This window comes from Oratosquilla oratoria, unplaced genomic scaffold, assembly GCF_046742065.1.
Source record: "Oratosquilla oratoria isolate Oo_2021 unplaced genomic scaffold, ASM4674206v1 SCAFFOLD45, whole genome shotgun sequence".
NCBI lineage: Eukaryota > Metazoa > Arthropoda > Malacostraca > Stomatopoda > Squillidae > Oratosquilla > Oratosquilla oratoria.
This window is the reverse complement of record NW_027467710.1, coordinates 2,264,172-2,285,994: the sequence shown is the minus strand read 5'-3', so window position 1 is coordinate 2,285,994 and position 21,823 is coordinate 2,264,172. Positions and strand designations below refer to the sequence as shown.

Sequence of the window (21,823 nt, the reverse complement as noted above, 5' to 3'; positions counted from 1 at the left end):
CCGTGAATTTTGATAACCATAGAAAATGTGATGAAGACAGTTTAGAGAGTATGTCATTACGCAGGGGCAACTACAATAAATATAATCAAGACGCCGATATGGCAGCCTCGTGTATCCACTTGCTCCTCATGCCGCCTACATAGGCGGCACCGTATGGAAGGGGTTAAGTCACAGGGCTAGCCCCAATGAGCAATTCCTGTGGGGGCCTCGGGTCTCAAAGGTTATGGGACAACTAGAGAAGAGGTGAGGACAGGAGGACTGAGGATTACTTCTTAACATGCTCCCATGGAAGTTGAGGCTGAAAGTGGTGGAGGCTCAGGAAGGAACTGTCAAAGGAGTGATCCTCACAATGGGGTGGAGCTGGCCATCAGACTGCAGGGATAGTAGCAGGTGGCAGTCCATTTGCCACAGGGTAGCAAGCCTTGGAGCGCCTGGCTACTCCAGTGGGACTGGAGTTGTCTTGTACATTGTGGATGATGGAGAGGTTGGTGCATCTCAGGAGGCTGCTCATGGGGATCTTGCACCTGGAATGTGTCCTGGGATCATGTATGGTGGCATTGAAGCATGGTTGTAACATCTCCCTGAAAAGATAGACACTTGAGAATGGTTGTGGTTAGTGGATGGCATTAGGTCACCCAGGGCATCATGGACTTGACAGTTAAGGTTACTAGTCATTAGCTGTACCAGAGTTGAGGTGCGGAACCTTGCAATCTCAGTTGAGCATGTGGGTGGGTTAAGGTGGGGAGGCTCACAGCTCTAGTTTGTTAAATGATCTAATGGCAGTGGTGGTAGGCTACAAATATACATGTGGTAGATGAGAGTGTAGGCAGTCTAACTGGCAGTTTGTAGACATGGCAGGCAGTGGCGGCAGGTGGTCTGGCAGACAACTGGTGGCACTTGATCTGATCTGGCAGACAAGTGGTGGCAGTAAAGTCAGACCTGTCAGACAGCAATGACAGTCAAGCTGGTGGGCAGTTGAGTTGGCAGGTGGCAAACATGGTAGGCGAACTGGAAGGCAGTGGTGCTAGGCAATCTGATAGACAAATGGCAGCAGTTGAGTAGTGGCAGATACCTGTGATAGGTGGGAGTGCAGGCAGTTCAACTGGCAGTCAGCAAGTGATCCGGCAGATGAAGGGGTGGCAGTCGAGCTGGCAGCAGTCAAGCTGCAGACAATCTGGCAGATGAACTGGCAGATCAAGTGGTGGCATACGATCTGGCAGACAGGTGGTGGCAGTCAATCTGGCAGACAAGTGGTGGCAGTTGCAGCAGACGATCTGACAGATCAAGTGATTGCTGGCAGCAGTCAAGCAGTGGCTCTTGATCTGATGATAGTTGAACAGCAGAGCTGGGTATCGGGGGCCCCAAACATTGGGTGCCAATATTAGGCTGGTTGAAGCAAACTCTGAGAGAGAGTTGGTGTTATGTAGCAAAGAATTTGGGTGCCAATGTTATGATAGGGCTTGCTGTAAGGGTGAAAAAAAGGGGAGGGGATGAGACGATGAGGGAAGTGATGACTGTAAGTTTCAAGTCATGTCCCAACTTGGTCTGCTTGTGGTGGAGGGGAGAAGGAGGTAAGAAAGCAAGGAGCAACAAGCCATGCTTACTGTGTGATGCTCTGAAGTGACCTAAATCTTTGGCATTTGTCTAGCCGTTATATACATAGGCAGGTCATGACCCATGCTCCTAATTGGCATGAGGTCAAATGTGATGTGTGGGAGGTTGGAGACAAAATGTTCTTATGCTGCTGACTCATGAAGACAAGGTATGCATTCCTCAGTGAATCCATCACGAGGCTCAGATGCTGGCCAAGATGCAGGTTAGTCATCGCAGGCTTATGCTGGTACTGCACGTGTGTTCCTCAAGGAGGCTTTGTCCTACCTGTGGGTCTCAAGGAAGTTTTGGGTCAAGTCACGTGCCCAGGAGGCACATGAGTCACACGACTAGCCCCATGAGCAATTCCCATTGGGGTGGGGGAGGTCTAAGGTCATGGGATGGCCAGAGAAGAGGTGAGGACAGGAGTGAGGAGTACTTCCTAACAAATTCTAAATATTTTTGTTTTATATGAAGTGATGAAGAAATAATAAAAATCCCATGAAATTGTACACCAATGTAGTCAAGACAACTTTTGGAGGAACAAGTCTAATACTGGTGCCTGTGCACCATCAAACCTCCACTCAACCCTCTCTTGATGTGCTGCAAGAGGGAGGGGTGGGTGGATTGTATGTACCTCAACCTAGAAAGGCATTTGATAAAGTACCTCAAAGTACCTCACATTCGACTTATGTGGAAACTAGAGCATATTGGAGGACTGAGTGGCAAATTACTAGAATGGATGAAAGACTTATTGAAGGAAAGATTCATGAGGACAGTGGTAAAGGATAAGATGTCGAGTGGAAAGCAGTAAAAAGCAGAGTTCCACAATGTTCAGTGCTTGCACCAATAATATTTCTTGTCTATGTCATTGACATGATGTAAGGAACAAGCTATGCCAACATGTTTGCAGATAATGAAAAAATCATGAGAAAAATGAAAAATCAGGAGGATGGTAGACTTTTGCTAAAAGATCGGGATGCTATTTTTGTATTGATCCAAGAATGGGAAATAAAGTTCAGTATCAAAAAATGCAAATTACCAGAAATGGGCAATAGCACCAAAAAACCAATTTTGAACTATTCCATGGGAAGTGAACCCATTACAAAAGCAAAAGAGGAGAAAGATTTGGGAGTGTTGATAAAAGAACCTGCCATCTGACAGACATATCAGCAGGATTGTGGGAGGGACATATGGACTACTTCAGAAGATTAGTGTTCCACCATATGGATGAAGAGATGATGAAAAAACTCATCAAAACCTTGATACATCCAAGACTGGAATATGTATCAGTAGTATGGTCCCCCACACAGAGTGAAGGATATAAGCAAGATATAGAGAATACAAATGGCAGCAACCAAACTGTGCCCCAGCTTGGTAAATAAACCATGTGAGGAAAGATTGTACCGAGTCTGCCATCTTTGAAATATGGGAGAGAAAGAGATGATATGGTTATAGTATTCAGGTCACTAAAGGGGATAGATTGAATTGACAGATAGGCTGAAACATGAGATCGGAATGAAAAGAGGATTTTATGTAAGAATGAAAAATGGGGAAACACACCTTAGATCCAACTATAACGGTATGGCAAAACTGGTTAAAAAGAATATGCACACAGCGTAACTATGAAATTAAGTTTGCCAGACAAGTGAGATCCAACCCAAAGGGCTTCTTTCATCTCTACAGAACGAAAAATAAGGAAATGATAGGTCCAGTTCAAAATGACAAAAATGTCATGATAGAATTGGAGGAAAAAATGAGTGAGGTGTTTAATAAATATTTTCTCTTGGTGTTTACTAAGGAGAGGTTAGATAAGGTACCTGACTGCAATCTGATTTTCAATAGGGATGAAGAAAAGACTAATATCAGCATTAATAAGGTAGAAGTAGTAGTCAAGCATATTGAAAGACTTAAAGTAATATAATCCCTGGGTCCTTTTCTGACAGTGCTTATTTTCTCTTGGTGTTTACTAAGGAGAGGTTAGATAAGGTACCAGACTGCAATCTGATTTTCAATGGGGATGAAGAAAATAGACCATGTAATAAGCATTAGTAAGGTAGAAGTAGTCAAGCAGATTGAAAGACTTAAAGCTACAAAATCCCTGGGTCTGGACAATAATTTTCTGAGAGTGCTTAAAGAGTGTAAATTTGAAATCTGTGACCAGTTAACAGAAATATTTAATAAGTCTGTTGACACTGGTTTTGTACCTATTGCTTGGGGGGAGGCAAACGTTGTTCATGTTTTCAAAAAGATAAATCGTCTATATGCAACTACAGGCCAATCAGTTTGGCATCAGTTATAGGTAAAATGCTTGAATCAATAATAGTTAAGTTAATAGACTTGGACAGTGGGATTAATAATGATGTAAGTTTGCGGACGACACTGAAATAGGATGCCTAATTAGGTCAGCAGATGACACTGAGATGCTGCAGGACGATCTTAAATTGTTCACATGGTGAAATGGCAAATGAACTTCAAAATTGTAAAGTGCAGCAAGTTAAATGTAGGACTACACAACCCCAAAAATAGATATAGCTTAGATAAGATGTTTTTAGAGAAAACTGAGTGCAAGAGAGACTTCGGAGCAATAGCGAGTCCTGACCTTAAATCCAGGAAACAGTGCAGTTAACACCAGTAATAAAGCAAACCTAGCATTAGGTATCATTACTAGGATGGTTACAAATAGAAGTGTAGAGGTAATTATCAAAATCTAGCATTCGTTAGACCCATCCTTGATTATGCTGTACAGTTTTGGTCTCTGTCTTGTAGAATGGACATCAATTTACTAGAATCAGTACAGAGGAGAATGACCAAAATGATACATGGGCTCAGAAATTTACCCTACGAAGAGAGGCTTAGGTACCTTAATTTTTACACTATGGAAAGACTCAGAGTTTGGGGTGATCAAATAGAAGTGTTTAAATGGATTAAAGGCTTTAATAAGGGTGATGCAAATATGATCATCATATTAAGACAACAGGGCAGGACTTGCAGTAATGGATTTAAACTGGACAAATTTAGGTTTAAGAAGGAAATAGGCAAGAATTAGTTTACATTATAATAGGGTGGTCAACGAATGGAACAGTCTAAGTAACCACGTAGTGAGCGCTGAAACTATCAGTTGTTTTAAGAAACGGTTAGACAACTTTATGGATGGGGATGACAGGTGTTAATGGACATGGAACTGCCTAGTGTAGGCCTCATGGTCTCATGCAGTCTCCATTCTTATGTTCTTATGATTAAAGATGAGAGGGTCTTAAGAGGTCATGGGAGTAAATTAAGAAAGAATACATGTCTAAGTCTAAATAAAAATATTCTTCTAAAAAACGCTGTGGAAGTCGGGGACAGGTGGTATTACGGTGACACTTTGTCCAAAAAATATTCTTGAAAAAGTGCTTGGGTAAGTCGGGGTTAGATGGTATTCTTCTTTGCGTTCTTCTTCGCGTTCCTCTTCTTCTTCTTCTTTGCGTTCTTCTACTTCTTCTTTGTGTTCTTCTTATTCTTCTTCTTCCTCGCGTTCTTCTTCCTCGCGTTCTTCTTCGCGTTCTTCTTCGCATTCTTCTTCGTGTTCTTCTTTGCGCTCTTCTTCGCATTCTTCTTTGCATTCTTCTTCGCGTTCTTCTTCGTGCTGGGGATCCCGTGTTGGGGTTCCGCCCCAAGGCCGAGGCGGGACATCACGAGCATAGCTCCCCTTCCCGCAAAATACAACTAGGTAAATACAACTAGGTAAATACACACACACACACACACACATACAAACTGGGAAAAATTCCAAAACGAAGATACAGAGATAGAAGAAAAATGGAACATACTAAAAGAAATTTATAATGAAGGAGTGAACAAATATGTACCACAACAAAAAATGGAAAAGGCATACATAAAGAGCTGGTACAACAAAAGATGTAGTGAAGCTAAGAAAAAAAGAGACAAAGCTTGGAAAAAATGGAAAAGAGATAAGAAACAAAGCAAATGGCAAACGTACATCAAACTAAGAAACGAATATGTAAAAATACGCAGAGATGAAAAGAGAAATTATGAAAAAAATATAATAGACAAATGTAAGAAAGAACCCAAACTATTTTACAAATATGTAAATGGAAAACTGAAAAACATACAAATAGAAAAACTGTGCCAAGATATAAAGGAATATACAGAAGAACTGGAAATGGCTGAAATTATGAACAACCACTTCAGATCAGTATTCACAATAGAAAACTCGCCTAACAGTGTAGATAGAGAGAGAGAATTATCCCCAGCAATGAAAGAAATAAACGTAACACAAAAAGAAATCAGTGACCAAATTAAAACCCTTGATGTCAGAAAATCACATGGCCCAGACGGAATTGCAAACTGGATACTGAAAGAATGTATGAAAGAATTAACTGACAAAATATATAATATAATTAAATCCTCACTTAAAGAAGGAAAAGTATCATTGGACTGGAAATAGGCAAACATTGTACCAATTTATAAGGGAGGTGATAAGGAAGATCCATCTAACTACAGACCGGTCTCTCTAACAAGCACAATAGCAAAAATTTGTGAAAGAGTTGTCAAAAACAGATGGGTTAAATACCTGGAAGAAAAATCTATACTGAACCCAAATCAATTTGGATTCAGACAAGGGAGATCATGTACAACAAATCTGATCTGCTTTTACTCAAGATTAGTTGACATGATACAAGAAAGAGATGGATGGGCGGACTGTGCTTTTCTGGACCTGCAAAAAGCATTTGATAAGGTACCTCATAGGAAACTAATAAATAAGATAGAGTCAAAGGGTGGCATCAGAGGAAAATTATTGGAATGGATGAGACTTCCTGATTGGGAGGAAAATGAGAGTTTTAATTAGAGAAAAAGTCTCCAACTGGGAAGAAGTTAAAAGTGGTGTCCCGCAAGGATCAGCACTGGCCCCGATCATGTTCGCCTTATACATTAATGACATGAATGAAGGCGTGGAGTGCTATATGAATTTTTTAGCAGATGATGCAAAATTACTTAAAAGGTAAAAATGGAAGAGGACTGCAACTCATTGCAACAAGATCTGGACATGATATGGAATTGGACTCAAAAGTGGGAAGTAAAATTTAATATAAAGAAATGCAGTATAATGGAATTTGGAAAGAGTAAAAACAGAATATCAAAAGATTACAGAATTGGGGAAGAAAAAAAAAAAAAGCAAACTCTGAAAAAGATCTTGGAGTGATGATTGGAAAGGACATGAAACCAGATAAGCATACAAATAAAATCTTCGGAGAAACCTACAACTTATTGAGGTCAATCAAAGTGGCATTTACTTATATGGATGAAGAAATGATAAAGAAAATACTAACTACACTAATAAGACCAAAACTTGAGTACGCAGCATCACTTTGGACACCCAGTACCAAAAAGAATATTAAGAAACTAGACACGAGAGGACACAGAAAAAAAAATTAAAAAAGATAGTTATAGAAAAAACTTAAAAAGGAACAGTTTCCCACACAGAGCAATAAATACATGGAACAAATTAGAGAACAAAACAGTATGTGCAAACACTATACAAGATTTTAAGATAAAACTTGATGTGGAGAGATACAAAGACGGGGCACCACGAGCATAGCTCCCCTCCCGTATATTACAACTAGGTAAATACACACAAAGTACTGCTTAAAAAAAAAAAAAAGGAAAACATAGGAATACAAGGTACACAACTAAACTGGATGGAGGATTTCTTGCGTGAAAGGAAAATGAAGGTAGTGCTCAGAGAAATGAGTTCAGCTTGGGAAGAGGTGATTAGTGGCATTCCACAGGGATCAGTATTGGCTCTAATAATGTTTGCTATTTATGTGAATGACATGGATGAAGATGTGGAATGTTACATGAGCTTCTTTGCAGATGACACAAAATTGCTGAGGAAAGTGAACACAGAAACGGATTGTGAATCACTACAGAGAGACCTGAACAAGGTTTGGAAATGGAGTCAGAAATGGGAAGTGGATTTTAATATAAAGAAATGTAGCAAAATGGAATTTGAAAAAAGTAAAAAAAAAAAAATATCAGGGCAATATAAAATCTGAACAAAGGAAATAAAGAAAGTGGGATCTGAAAAAGACCTGGGGGTAATCATCACAAATGACATATTACCTGATAAAGTGATCAACAAAATTGTTGGAGAATCTACAACTTGCTGTCAATGAATGTGGCTTTTACCTATTTGGATGAAGAAATTGTGAAAAAATAGTAGTCACATTAACCCCTTCCATACGGTGATGCCTACATAGGCGTCATGAGGAGCAAGTGGGTACGTGAGGCTGCCATATCGGCGTCTTTATTATATTTATTGTAGTTGTACCTGCGTGACCCCCATACACTGTAAACTGGCTTCATTATATTTTCTATGGTTATCAAAATCCACAGGTGAAAGGGAGAATGATCGATACAGCAGTGACTTTATTTTTTATAATGTGAGTATTATGACGCAACATCGTACGTCTGGCAGCTAATGCTGCCCGCGAGATTTTGGCCCAGCATGAAGTGGTTAATAAGGCCTAGACTGGAGTATGCTGCTACACTATGGTCACCCAGTACTAAAAAGAATATAATGAAAATTGAAAAATCCAGAGAGCAACTATGAAGATGGACCCAACACTTTCAAAACTGTCATATGAGGAGAGATTGTCAAAACTGAAATTACCTACTCTGGAACAAAGAAGAGAAGATTTGACCTAACCATCTACAGACTCCTGAAACGTATGGAAGTCCTTAATAAAGAGGACTTACTAAATTGGGATAAGAGAAATACAAGTGGACATGAAAAGAAACTCAAAAAGGACAGTTATAGAAAAGACCTGAAAAAAATGGCTTTCCACACCGAGTAGTGGATGTCTTGAACAAACTGGATGAAACAATAGTACTGTATGTGCAAAAGCTATACACAAATTTAAGAACAAATTAGACACCGTGAGATACAAAGACAGGACACAAGCATAGCTCTCCTTCCTGTAAGATACAACTTGGTAAATACACAAACACGCTTTTGATAAAGTCCCTTACAAATAATTATTAAGAAAAATACTATAAATAATCACAGTGATTAAAGGTTTATTATTACTACATTAATGAATAAAGAAAATAGGGCTGCTATAAATCACAGTGACCTGGGAGTGATTATCTCAAGTGACTTGACACCTGATAAACATGTCAATAAGTTATTTGGAGAGACTTTTAACTTATTAAGATCAATGAAAGCCTTTGACTACATGGATGAAGAAATGGTAAAGAAAATAGTGGTTGCATTAATAAAACCTAAACTAGAGCATGCTGCAACACTATGGGCACCTAGCACAAAACAAACATAAAATTAGAAAGAATTCAAAGAGCAGTGACAAAAGTAGCACCTACACCATCAAATTTGACATATGAACAAAGATTGGAGAAATTACATCTATCAACACTGGAACAGAGAAGAGAAAGAGGTGATTTGTTGACCATTTACAGAATTATGAAAGGGATGGAAGTTCTTGATAGAGATGACTTATTAAAATTGGACAGAAGAGAAACAAGAAAAGAAGGACAGTTACAGAAGAGATTTAGAAAAGCATAGCTTCCCACATAGAGTGATTGATGTCTGGAACAAGCTAAATGGTGAAACAGTGAGTGCCAAAACTATACCAGATTTTAAGAATAAACTGGATGTGGAGAGATACAAAAACAGGTCACTACGAGCATAGCTCTTATCCTGTAAAATACAACTAGGTAAATAACACATTTTCTCCTTTCACTTGCCTTGTCTTTTCATGCATCATTGAAAATTGACGAGGTTGAATGTGTTTGAGAAGTTTGGTGGGGATTATGATCATCAATCCAATGCCACTGTTCTCTTTTGCAGGAGACCTATGGCTTTCAGGTAACTGGCAACAGCCTCTGGGCAGGTCCACAAGTCACTCTAGGAAGATATGTTGTTGTTAACCCATTCAACTCCGATGACAATATTCTTGTCATTTGGTCAAATAAAACAAAATCGTAAAACACCAAAATGTTTGATCAAACAGCACCAGAAAAATATGACGTCAGTCCTCCTCGCTTCGCTCGCTCGCGAGGAGGACTGACGTCATATTTTTCTGGTGCTGTTTGATCAAACATTTTGGTGTTTTACGATTTTGTTTTATTTGACCAAATGACAAGAATATTGTCATTGGAGTTTAATGGGTTAAGGGATTGTTAATGTGGGGCATTGTACTATGAAGTGTTTAGTGTCCCCGGTGAGGTGGTTGCATCTAGGGAAGTTTGAATCTGGGGTCGGGCTTATTATGTGCTGGTACTTTTTCAGTGCTGAAATTTGTCCTGATCACAAGCATACCAATGTGGCTTTTACCAGATGTGGGAGGGTATTTTTCTGTTGGGCTTATATTTGGGGGATATTGGTGAAGTGTTGAGTTTGGTGGTCTGACTTCAAAGGCTTATTTAGTGATCAAAGTGTATTTGTGTTTTGTGTGGCACAGGCAGTAGGTTTTTATACATGTTTAAGTAAAATGATGCTGGTGTTGATTTTTTGTAGCATTCTGTTGGTGTGAAGGGTGTGTATTTACCTAATTGTAGTATACAGGAAAGGAGCAACCCTTGTTGGGCCCATCTCCTATTATATAATTTTCTAACATACCTAGACTCAGATTCATGCATGGTGGTTAGTTTTCTGATGCAGAACTATGTTCCAGTGATTTTCATGTTATATTTGGAGGATTTTGGTTTCTTTATACAGGTATCCAATTGGAGTAGATTTGGTGCCTCCTGTTATTACTCTCAATGCTCCTTTCTGTAGTTTGTAAGTTGCTTTTCATCTTAGTAATTGTTGGGAACCATACTGTGGAGGTTTAGTTGAGGGTCATTCTAATGAATTGCTTAAAGATTTAGAAATGGCTATTAGAGTTTGTTTCCTGAAGTCAGTGCTTGTGATGTATGCTTGTATATTTTCTTCTTAAGTTTTGCTGTCAGGTTGTTACAAATGATGGATAGATTGAGAAATGAGGTGGTGCAGAAAGTGAGGGTGGAAGGGGAGCTGGGAGATAGGGTTCATCAAAGAATAAGGGTATGGCTTGGGCCTATGGAAAGAATGAGTGAAGAATGACATAGGAAAAAGTGTGGAAGGTAGATGTGGTAGGACTGAGATTGTTAGATGGGGTGAAGGAGGCCTTGGGTAAAAGGGGAATAACTATTGAGAAGGGATGGGAGAGGGCAACAGATAGGTGTAAGTGGAAAATGATTGTGAATGGATGATAAACTGACATGGGTTAAATAGATTTTTCTTGTCTTCTCTATTTACTTGTGATGGGACAACGAGGGAGGGTCACTGTGAAGATGAAGCAGTGGTAGTAAAATTGCCCTACTCTGGTACTCTGTCTTGCTGCATTGCTTCTGGCCCAGTCAATGGGCAGGGGACAGGAATTGCCCTTTATCTACAAGAGTTAAGAGATTTTTAAAAGGGAGACAAATGAGTGTAGGATGGGCAAATATGGATAGCTTTCTAAGATTTTGTTTTCAATTGGAAGCAAAAGGATCAGGTTGGGTGAGATGTTAATCATGCCTTTATTTTGTTTGATTGTGTGGGATTCCTTGATGATGGCCACTTCCGAACATTTTCTCTATCCTCACATGGTATTTCTTACAATATAGAGTCATCTGCTACCACCAATTGCATGTATATGTTTGGTTTTCAATATTTGTGTTTAGAGTGAGAGTGAGTACCTTGTTATATTATGAAAAGTTGCCTGGTTAAGTTAAGGTTGACTCATGGGGTACTTGCTGGTATTTAGTGTGTTGGGAATTGAGGGGTGTAGCCCCAGGGGATTAATGTGGTGGGTGACATATAAGAATTTGTGATGAAAGTTATTTGCTTTATCTTGGGATTGTGTGCTGGTGGCAAATTTGGAATTGTGCTGGTTGCATCTTCCTAGTTGTGGGTTTGAGTCACACACTTCTCACTTATTCCCAGCAGTATTTGGTACCTGTTCCAACAGTCCAATGATAAGAGGATGTACCTACACCATCCTTTTAGAACATCTACACTTAAGAACTAAAATCCTTCCAATAAAACAGCACATGTAAATGATAGGCACACAGTTCTATATAAGAGCCCTTAACCTCTTCAATATGAGTCAAATTCTCACGTGCAGTGTTAGGCTGCCTTATGTATGATGATTCGATAATGCGTTACAATATGCACAATATAAGATATAAAGTTACAGCTGTAATACTTGTTCTTTCACCCTTAATGTTGATAATCACAGAAAATGCAATCAAGCCTGTTCACAAAATATGGGGGTCACTCAACTACAAAATTAATATCAGGATGCTGACACCAGCATCCTTGTATACCCACTTGTGCCATGTGACACCAACATTGGTGTCTTCATAGGTTAAGGATTAATTCTACCCATCCCACTACAGTACATAAACACTGAGCTGGAAGCAACAAAATACTCCAGCATTATACAACACAAACATATAACAGCCTTTTGAATGAACATTTGATATATTGGTAGAAGACTGTGTCAAAGGTTTTGTTTGTCTATTGGCTCCATTCCTGTTGTACCTGGAAGTGCTGTTTTATTTAAATTTTCTAGTACTTGAATGATCTTTTAGTAGTATACTGGTAGTGTGGCCATCTTTGAATCTATGTTGATTTGGGGAGTAGAGTAGTTTGGTTTTACTCTTAACAAAAGCAGCCTTTCCTTCAGTTTGGACATAGTGGAAAGGAGGGCCCACATGTTGGCTAAGTTAGTGATGTTGTGTTGCTGTCTAGATAGTGATGGCAAGGATAAGGTGTTCACCATCATCTGTATGGTGAATGCACCTGGGGCAGTAAGTTTGGCCAGGCTGATTCTGTATGGGCATTGTTTCAGTACTGGGTGGTGGTCAGAATACAGTGTCATTGAAACTCAGAGCAAAAGTTATTATTATTGATGGGTTGATACAAAGAATACGAGTTTCTAACAATCATGGTGAAAGGGCACATGTAGATCTTGGTAACAAAGGTATAGATTCCATTGGCCTTTTAACCTCATTTCTGCTATCCAAAACAATATCACAGAAGAGACCATCAAGTTTCGGTCTACTTTATTTTCAACCCATTAGCATTTTCCTCAAAATAGAATGAAATTGGCTGGCATTGTGCAGAACAAAATCTCAAAAGAGGACAATGAGCTTGAATAGGTTAATTTACAGAATATTCTACCTTTTGTCAATCAACAGGACATTCTTTTATGTTAAGTGTGCGACCAGAATGAAAATGGTGTCTTGTTGCATTGCTTCTGACTTGAGCTGTGGGGAGGGGACAGGAGTTGCCCAAAATCCACAAGGAGTCAAGAAATAAATGGTGGTGTGGGATGGGTGGAGGATGGATGCATGCCTTTCCTGGCTACCTTCCTTGTAAGGGAGAAGAAGCCTTTTGGTATATATATATATATATATATATATATATATATAGTCTGAAAAATCTTGTACCACAATATATAAACCATATCCGCATCATAGATTCTTGTATTACACTTAAGAAATGCTTAAGTTCTTGTCCACATTACCCCACATACATGGATGTAGACAATGTATTTTTACTGTGATATTTGGATCTAATCAATGTCATGACCAACTCTTTTGAATCATCTGGAGTCTACTGAAGGGAAAGAAGAGAGCCTTCTTATGTTGTATATAAACTATTATTATAGAACACTATATGATGATATAGTTTTGTTCTCCATATTGCAAGCTTTTTTATGTTAAATTAAAAGTATACTTAACTTTTTGTTTGACCGTACATGTTTTTGTTGCACACAATGTAAGACTTTAATAATCTGTGTTCTGTACTTGCAGGGCTTCATCCTGAAAGAAAAGGTGACAACCTTGAAATTTAAAGAGAAATCCTCAGAAGAAGCCCCATCATATCGCAACTTACTGCTCTGGATGGTCCGCCTTATTCATGCTGACCCTATGCTCATGCTCAATGTAAGTATTCTTTCATGGTTTGATTATTCAGTCTGTTCTCTTCCTTGTGTTTGTATCAGCATATAGCATAGATATCAAACCTGCCTTCCAGTCAGTTTTAATATGAACTAATTGTTGCCTGTTTCTGGTTATCAATACATAGTGATTGAAAAGATGAATTTATAGAAATTTAGTGTTTTGTATTATATATCCATTTCTATATCCATGGGCCTTTATCCACAAGGAGTTAAGGTAGAAGGGAAACAGTGGGTGGGAGTGGGATGAGTGGGTGGGTGCATGCCATGGCTAGCTACCTCATATATACAGTAGCCGCGAAAAGCTTGGGCGCAAAATTATAGGCGCCCCAACTTTCCCCTAAACTCAAAACATGCGAAAAATACAACTTTCTAGCCAAACTTTTCGCTATTTTTCAATGCTAGCGTTTGTACCCGTATTTAGCCGAGACAATACACACTATTTGGCAACTCTGTTTAGGCGCACTTGATGTCACATGGAGTCAGTTTCTAAACATCTCTCACGGAGAGTAGTCTTTTTTTTTGCGGTGGTCTCTGTTTTTGTGCCTTGATATCTCCATAATGGGAAGTGGTAAAGAGCTGGAAAGAGACACAGTTGTTACAATCATAACCCTCTATAAGGAGGGTTATAAGTTTAAAGATATTGCTACTCGTGTGGGAATTGGAGTGCGTCAAGTGCAAAAGTGGACCAAGAAATTTCGAGACGAAGGAAGTGACATCATTCGTACTCCAAAGCATCGCTCTGGTCGGCCAAGGAAGATATCAAATCGTACTTCTACGGTTCTAACTGCCTCCTAATAACCGTAGGAGGCAGTTAGAACCGTAGAAGTACGATTTGATATCTTCCTTGGCCGACCAGAGCGATGCTTTGGAGTAGGAATGATGTCACTTCCTTCGTCTCGAAATTTCTTGGTCCACTTTTGCACTTGACGCACTCCAATTCCCACACGAGTAGCAATATCTTTACACTTATAACCCTCCTTATAGAGGGTTATGATTGTAACAACTGTGTCTCTTTCCAGCTCTTTACCACTTCCCATTACGGAGATATCAAGGCACAAAAACAGAGACCACCGCAAAAAAAAGACTATCCGTGAGAGATGTTTAGAAAGTGACTCCATGTGACATCGAGTGCGCCTAAACAGAGTTGCCAAATACGGCTAAATATGGGTACAAACGCTAGCATTGAAAAATAGCGAAAAGTTTGGGTGGAAAGTTGTATTTTTCGCATGTTTTGAGTTTAGGGGAAAGTTGGGGCGCCTATAATTTTGCGCCCAAACTTTTCGCGGCCACTGTAAGGGTGAAGAAGCCTTTTTGTATGTAGACAAATGGTATTTATATTTCTTTATCAAGCTTAAAAGGTTATTGTAGTAATTTTATTTTTTGTCCATTTGTACTGAATTTAAATAAATTGTGTGTTTTGTATTGGCAACAGAACCAAGGCAAAGCTGGCCATGAGATCCAGAGTTCAACTTTAGAACTGATAAATGGCTTGGTGTTGGTGGTGCACAATGCTACAATGCCTGATGTGGCTGCTGAGGCCATGGAAGCGCTCCTTGTTCTCCATCAGCCTGAGAAAATTGAAATGTGGAATCCAGAAGCCCCAATCAACACATTCTGGGATGTAAGGTGAGGACATATAAGTAACATTTTTCACAACTTCCCTGTCTTCCCATCCAATGTTTTGACAGCAGTAGTTATGATTGAAATAATTTTTTTGTTTACTGGGGTTAAGGTCAGTAAGTATACAATCCATGTCTTCTCTCACTATCATAAAGTAAAAACTAAAATAAAAGTGGAGGGAAGAATTGAATGTGTGATGTATACCTGGCCAGCTACCAAAATGTCTTTGATCCTAAAGATTTGGATGTAATGGATGTAACTGAGCACATAAGTAGGAGGAAGTGTGAATGATGAAAAATTGTAAACAACAACACAGTATCCTTTCTTTGAGAGATTTTTGGGTCAGTCCAAGGGTTGTTTTCAGTCATAAGGTAGCCATGGATCTCCTCCAAGAGAGACCAAGGTAATAAATTGATTGGATGGAGGGGTGGTGGTCAGAATGTACACCTAATTTATTCACAAAATTCCTGTATCCCACAGTAGGCAGGATACAGGGATTACTTGTCATCCATGAGGAGCTAAGATGAGAGGGAGAAAAGGGTAGTGGATGGTAGTGGAATGGGTGGAAGTGAGAATGTTCCTTTTGACTTTATCTACCTCCCTGGGAAGGAGGAAAAAGCCCTTGGCGTATAGATAGAGTAGATACATGAGAAGAATTTTTTTTTGGGCCACATCATCCTTTCATCCATTCATAGTCTCCCTTGATTCACTCCTACCTTTTGCACACAGATTTCCCTACTTGACATTCTATATGCATCTAAAACACCCTTCATCCTTTCATCTACCCCAATTTTGGTCTTCCTCTCTAACTCACCCCACCTACTTCCGTTTTCTACACACTTTAAGTTCACATTTCCTCGTTCATTCTTTTCCTATACCCAGCCCACCTCAACATTATTTGAGTTACTCCATCTGACAACTTTCTAACCATGTTCTATGCCACATTGCCATAATTCTCATGCCATACTTATAACAGCTTTTATCATATTTCTCAAACACTTTGTCTCAAGAATATTTAGATTCTTCCTTGCAAGTTCCCATATATTTGAAGTCTATGTTCCATTGAGTAACATGGATACAATAATGCCATGCAACCTTAGCATCATATTTTTCATGTCATTGATACATAATGGAGTATTACATCTTTTTATGCATTTTTTTCCAGCTCCCAAGTGCTATTTTCAATATCCCAGAAATTGATTCAGCACCAAATCATTAATTACACAGAAATTCTCAAATGGCTTAGAGATATTTTGGTATGCCGCAATGCCTTCCTTAGGCGCCATAAGGATTATGCCAATTGTAACATTGGAGCACACATTGCAATCTGCAAACAGGCACATATCAAACTTGAGGTAAGATACATTTAGTTTCAGGGTGATTTTTTACCATATGCAATAAGATATTTTTAAAGTGATTCATAATTAGGATGTGTAGAAGGAATTTCGATGAAATAAGAAATACACTGGTTGTTTGTCTAAAATGTATGCAACAGTGTTTTGCAGTCCTTATAAAGTCAGTTATGTTAGAGTTCAGAACAACTTCTCTGTATTACATTTTTTTTATGAGTTTGGGGTATTGGCTGCATGTTATTGTGGCAAAGTAGCATGCAGTTGATACTTTAGGGTCTATATGGACCAGAGCTACACATTTTGTCTGTGATAGAGGAAAACTCTGTACATAGAGAAATTATGACACTTTTATACTACGACTGTCCCTCCATTATGCTGTCCCCTAACCCCTTGTTACTGTCCTGTACCATTTCTCTGAATGTTCATTTCCTTTTTTCGCCTACCTACCCTGTGGTGGGGGCAAAAGAATACTGCCACCAAGTATTTCCACTTGAGTCGTAAAAGGCGACAAAAAAGGGACGGGGGATGGGATTAGGAGTCCTACTACCTGTAGCCCCAAAAGGGGACATTCCCCCCCAAAAAAAGTAAAGGCATAAGAGGGTCTGGGAGCTTTCCAACCAGTACCCTAAGGTTTGGGTCTTTTAATGTGCGTGGATGTGATACAGATGAGAGTAAAAGGGAAGAGATAGGCAATATGTTTGTGAGAAGAAAGATAGATGTACTGGATTTGAGTGAAACTAAAATGAAAGGAAAGGGCAACTGTGAGTTTGGGAGTGTAGCTGGGAGGTACTCAGGAGTGAAGAGGGGAGGAGGGAGAGAAGGGGTGGCTATACTAGTAAGTGAAGAGATAAGTAAGTGGGTAGTGGAGTGGAAGGAGGTGTCATCAAGGTTGATGTGGATGAAGGTGAAGCTGGGAAAGGAGATGTGGGTTCTTGTAAGCGCGTACGGGCCTGGTAGTGAGAAGAGTGTAGAGGAAAGGGAGGCTTTTTGGGTAGATATAAATGAGTGAATAGAGGGATCAGGGAGAAATGTCAATGTAGTTGTATTGGGAGACCTAAATGCTAGGGTAGGAAATTAACCAATTGACAGAGTGATTGGAAAGTATGGAGTTCCAGGTAAAAATCATAGTGGAGAATTGATGGTGGAAATGTGTCTTGAAAGAGAGTTGATGATAGCAAATACAGTGTTTAAGAAGAAAGTCAAGCATAAGTACACATGGGATAGGGTGGTGGATGGAAGGGTGGCAGATAGAGCATTAATGGACTATATAATGGTGACCAGGAGTATGGTAGGAAGAGTTAAGGATGTACATGTTCTAAGGGGAGAGAGTGGGGGAATATCAGATCATTTCCTGGTGGAAGGTAAGTTGAGAGTGGAGAATAGGTGGAGAAAGAGGAAAAGGGCAGAAGGTAGGGAGGTACTTAGAGTGAACTGCTTAAATGAGGAAAAAAAGGAGAATGAGTGTATAAGAAGAAGCTGAGAGAGGAGTGGGAGAGAGTAAAGGATAGAGTAGAACTAGGAGTGGAGGAGGAATGGGGATGGTTCAAGGAGGGAGTCATAAGGTGTGCAAAGATGGTGTGTGGAACAAGGAGGGCGGGAGGAAATAGAAGGAAGGGTAGTGAGTGGTGGGATAAAGAAGCAAAGGAGGTACAGTTATGGTGGACTGGCTGGTGAGGTTATTTAATGTTTGTTTAAGAGAGGGTAGAGTGCCAGAGGACTGGAGGAGTGCCTGTATAGTTCTGCTTTACAAAGGAAAGGGGGACAAGTGTGAGTGTAGTAGTTACAGAGGGATCAGCTTGTTGAGTGTAGTTGGGAAGGCTTATTGGAGGGTCTTGATTGAGAGGATTAGGAGAGGAACAGAGGGAGTAATTGGTGAGGAACAGTGTGGATTTTGGACAGGTAGGGGATGTGTAGATCAGATTTTTGTGGTAAGACAGATATGTGAGAAAGCTATAGGAAAAGGTAAGGATGTTTTTCTTTTTTGGCTTTTATGGATCTGGAAAAGGCTTACGACAGGGTAGACAGGAAGGCACTGTGGGAGGTACTGCAGATATATGGGATAGGAGGAAAGCTGTTAAGAGCAGTCAAGAATTTTTATGAGAGTAGTAGAACTTGCGTTAGGATTAGAAATGGAGAGAGTGAATGGTTTGAGGTAAAGGTGGGACTTCGTCAGGGGTGTGTTATGTCGCCCTGGCTGTTCAATCTTTACAAGGATGGGGTGGTGCGAGAGGTGAATGCAAGGGTAGTGGGTCAGGGGTTGGAGATGATTAAAGAATTTGGAGAAAAGTGGGAGGTGAACCAGCTGTTGTTTGCTGATGACACTGCGCTTGTGGCAGGATCATAGGAGGGATTGAGGAAGTTAGTGACAGTTTGAGAAGGTGTTTGAAAGAAGGAAGTTAGTGACAGAGTTTGAGAAGGTGTGTGAAAGAAGGAAGCTGAAGATAAATGTGGGCAAAAGTACGGTGATGAGATGTACAAGGGGAGAGAGTGACAGTAGGCTGGAAGTGAGCATTAAGGGTGAGAAACTGAAGGAAGTGGATAGTTTCAGATACTTGGGTGCGAATGTGACAGGAAAGGGAGGAGTGGGTGGTGGAGGTAGAATGTAGATTGAGAGAAGCGAGTAAATGCCTTGGTGGATTAAAAAGTGTAATGAGAAATAGACATCTGGGAATGGATGCTAAGAGGAGGTTATATGAAGGAGTGATTGTGCCAACAGCAATGTACAGGGCAGAAACATGGAACATAGGAGGGGAAGAGAGAAGGAGTTTGTGTTTGAGATGAAATGTCTGAGAAGTATGATGGGGGTTACTAGGCTAGATAGAGTGAGAAATGAGGTGAGGAGGAGAACAGGGGTGGAAAGGGAGCTGGGAGATAGGGTTGATGAAAGAGTATTAGGATGGTTTGGACACATTGAAAGAAAGTGAAGAAAGATTAGTAAATGAAGTGTGGAAGGTGAAGGTGGAAGGAGTGAATATGAGGGGGCGTCCTAGGATGAGGTGGATGGATGGGGTGAAAGGGGGTTTACAAAAGAGAGGAATGTCTGCAGAGGAAGGATAGGAGAGGACAGAAGATAGGGGTGAATGGAGAAGGGTTGTGTTTAGATGAGGCTGTGATGCATGAGGGGGAGTGGGTGGGGGATGGGGGATGAGGAAGTATGTATGAGAATTTTTTTTATGCAACCTGAAGGGATTTCTCCCCGTCTTCTCCTTTCCTGCATGAGGGGATGGAGAATTTATGAAGTGGCCTTGCTATGGATGTGCTGTGTCTTGCAACACTACATCTGACCCAGGGCAGTGGAGAGGATGCAGGGATGACCCGTCATCCAGGAGGTGCCAAGATAGGAGGAGGGTGGAGGGGAGTGGAATATATGGGAAATGAAATGGGTGGGAGTTATTTCTATGCCTTTTTCTTTTTGGCTACCCCCCGTGTAAGGGGGAAAAAGCCTTTGGTATATGTATGTGTGAGTTTGAAAATGGAAGAGAAATAAGAAAAGATGAGGTGAAAGTAGTTATGAAAATGATGAGAGCAGGTAAGGCACCTGGAACAGAAGGGTGTCAAGTGGAATGTCAAAAAAAAAAATTGTGGATTGGTTGGTGAGGTTGTTTAATGTTTGTATAAGAGGGGGTAGAGTGCTGGAGGACTGGAGGAGTGCCTGTATAGTTACACTTTATGAGGAAAAAGGGAACAAGTGTGTGTTTAGTAGTTTGAGAGGGATCTATTTGTTGAGTGTAGATGGGAAGGTTTTGATTGAGAGGATTAGGAGAGGAACAGAGGGAGTAATTAGTGAGGAACAGTGTGGGTTTAGGACAGGTAGGAGTTGCATGGATCAGATTTTTGTGGTAAGGCAGATATGTGAGAAAACTCTAGGAAAATGTAAGAAAGTTTTTTTTGGGCCCTTTATGGATCTGGAAAATGCTTACGTCAGTAGCCAGGAAGGCACTGTAGGAGGTATTGCAAATATATGGGATAGGGGGAAAGCTGTTAAGAGCAGTCAAAAGTTTTAATAGTAGAGCCTCTATTAGAATTAGAAATGGAAAGAGTGAGTGGTTCGAGGTAAAGGTGGGACTTTGCCAAGGATGTGTCATGTCACCATGGCTGTTCAATTTATATATGGATGGGGTGGTATGAGAGGCTGCAAAGGTAATGGGCTCAGAATAGATGGTTTAAGAAAAGGGAAAAAATGGGAGATAAGCCAGTTGTTTGCTGTGGCAACATCAGAGGAGGGATTAAAGAAGTTAATGACACAGTTTGGGATTGTGTGCAAAAGAGGAAATTTGAAGATAAGTGTGGGTAAAAGTAATGTGATGAGATGTACAAGGGGAAATGGCAGAGCAAATTGGAAGTATTAAGGAAGAGAGATGGGAAGAAGTGGATAGCTTTAGATACTTCAATGCTGCAATGTGGCACGGGAAAGGGAGGAGTGGAGGTGGAGGTAGAATGTAGATTAAGAGAAGCAGTCTTGGGGGAATGAAAAGTGTAATGAGAAAGAGATTTTAGGGAATGGATGCTAAGAGGAGATTGTATGAAGGAGTGATTGTGTCAATAGCCATGTATGGGGCAGAAACATACAACATAAGAGAGGAAGAGAAAAGGAGTTGGAATGTGTTTGAGATGAAATGCCTGAGAAGTATGATAGGGGTTACTAGGCTGTATAGAGAGAGAAATGAAGAAGTGAGGAGGAGAGTGGGGGTAGAAAAGGAGTTGGGAGATGGGGTTGATGAAAGAATATTGAGATAGTTTGGACATGTGGAGAGAATGAGTGAAGAAAGATTAGTAAAAGAGGTGTAGAAGACAAAGGTGGAAGGAGTGAACATGAGGGGGCAACCAAGGATGAGATGGATGGATGGGGTAAAAGAGGCATTGGAAGAGAGGAGGATGTCTGTTGAGGAAGAAAGGGAGAAGACAGAAGATACAGATGAGTGGAGAATGGTTGTGTATAGCTGATATTGTGGTGCATGGAAAGGAGTGGGTGGTGGATGGGGAAGATGAGGGAGTATGTGTGAATGATATTTTGATGCAACCCAAAGGGCAGTCACTAATTAAATAGAGCGGCCTTACTATAGATGTACTGTGTCTTGCTGCATTGCTTCTAATCCAGGGCAGTGGGGGAGGTGCATGGATTACCCATCATCCAGGAGCCAAGAGGGAGGGGGGTGGTCAGTGGGTGTGGAGTATGTGAGAATGAAATGGGTGTGTGTGGATTTATGCCTTTGGTGTTTGCTACCTCTCTTGTAGTGGGAAAAAAGCCCTTGGTATAAGTATATA

At 40.3% G+C, this 21,823-nt stretch overlaps 1 protein-coding gene across 1 annotated transcript in view; it reads left to right on the top strand.

The window, feature by feature from the left end:
- LOC143023144 (neurofibromin-like) overlaps window positions 1–21,823 on the top strand; it is a 375,045-nt gene that overhangs the window by 87,122 nt on the left and 266,100 nt on the right. Inside the window, exons 11-13 of the mRNA XM_076181656.1 lie at window positions 13,438–13,569; window positions 15,019–15,212; window positions 16,372–16,561. Coding sequence (XP_076037771.1) covers window positions 13,438–13,569; window positions 15,019–15,212; window positions 16,372–16,561 — 516 coding nt within the window. The remainder of the gene's footprint in view (window positions 1–13,437; window positions 13,570–15,018; window positions 15,213–16,371; window positions 16,562–21,823) is intronic.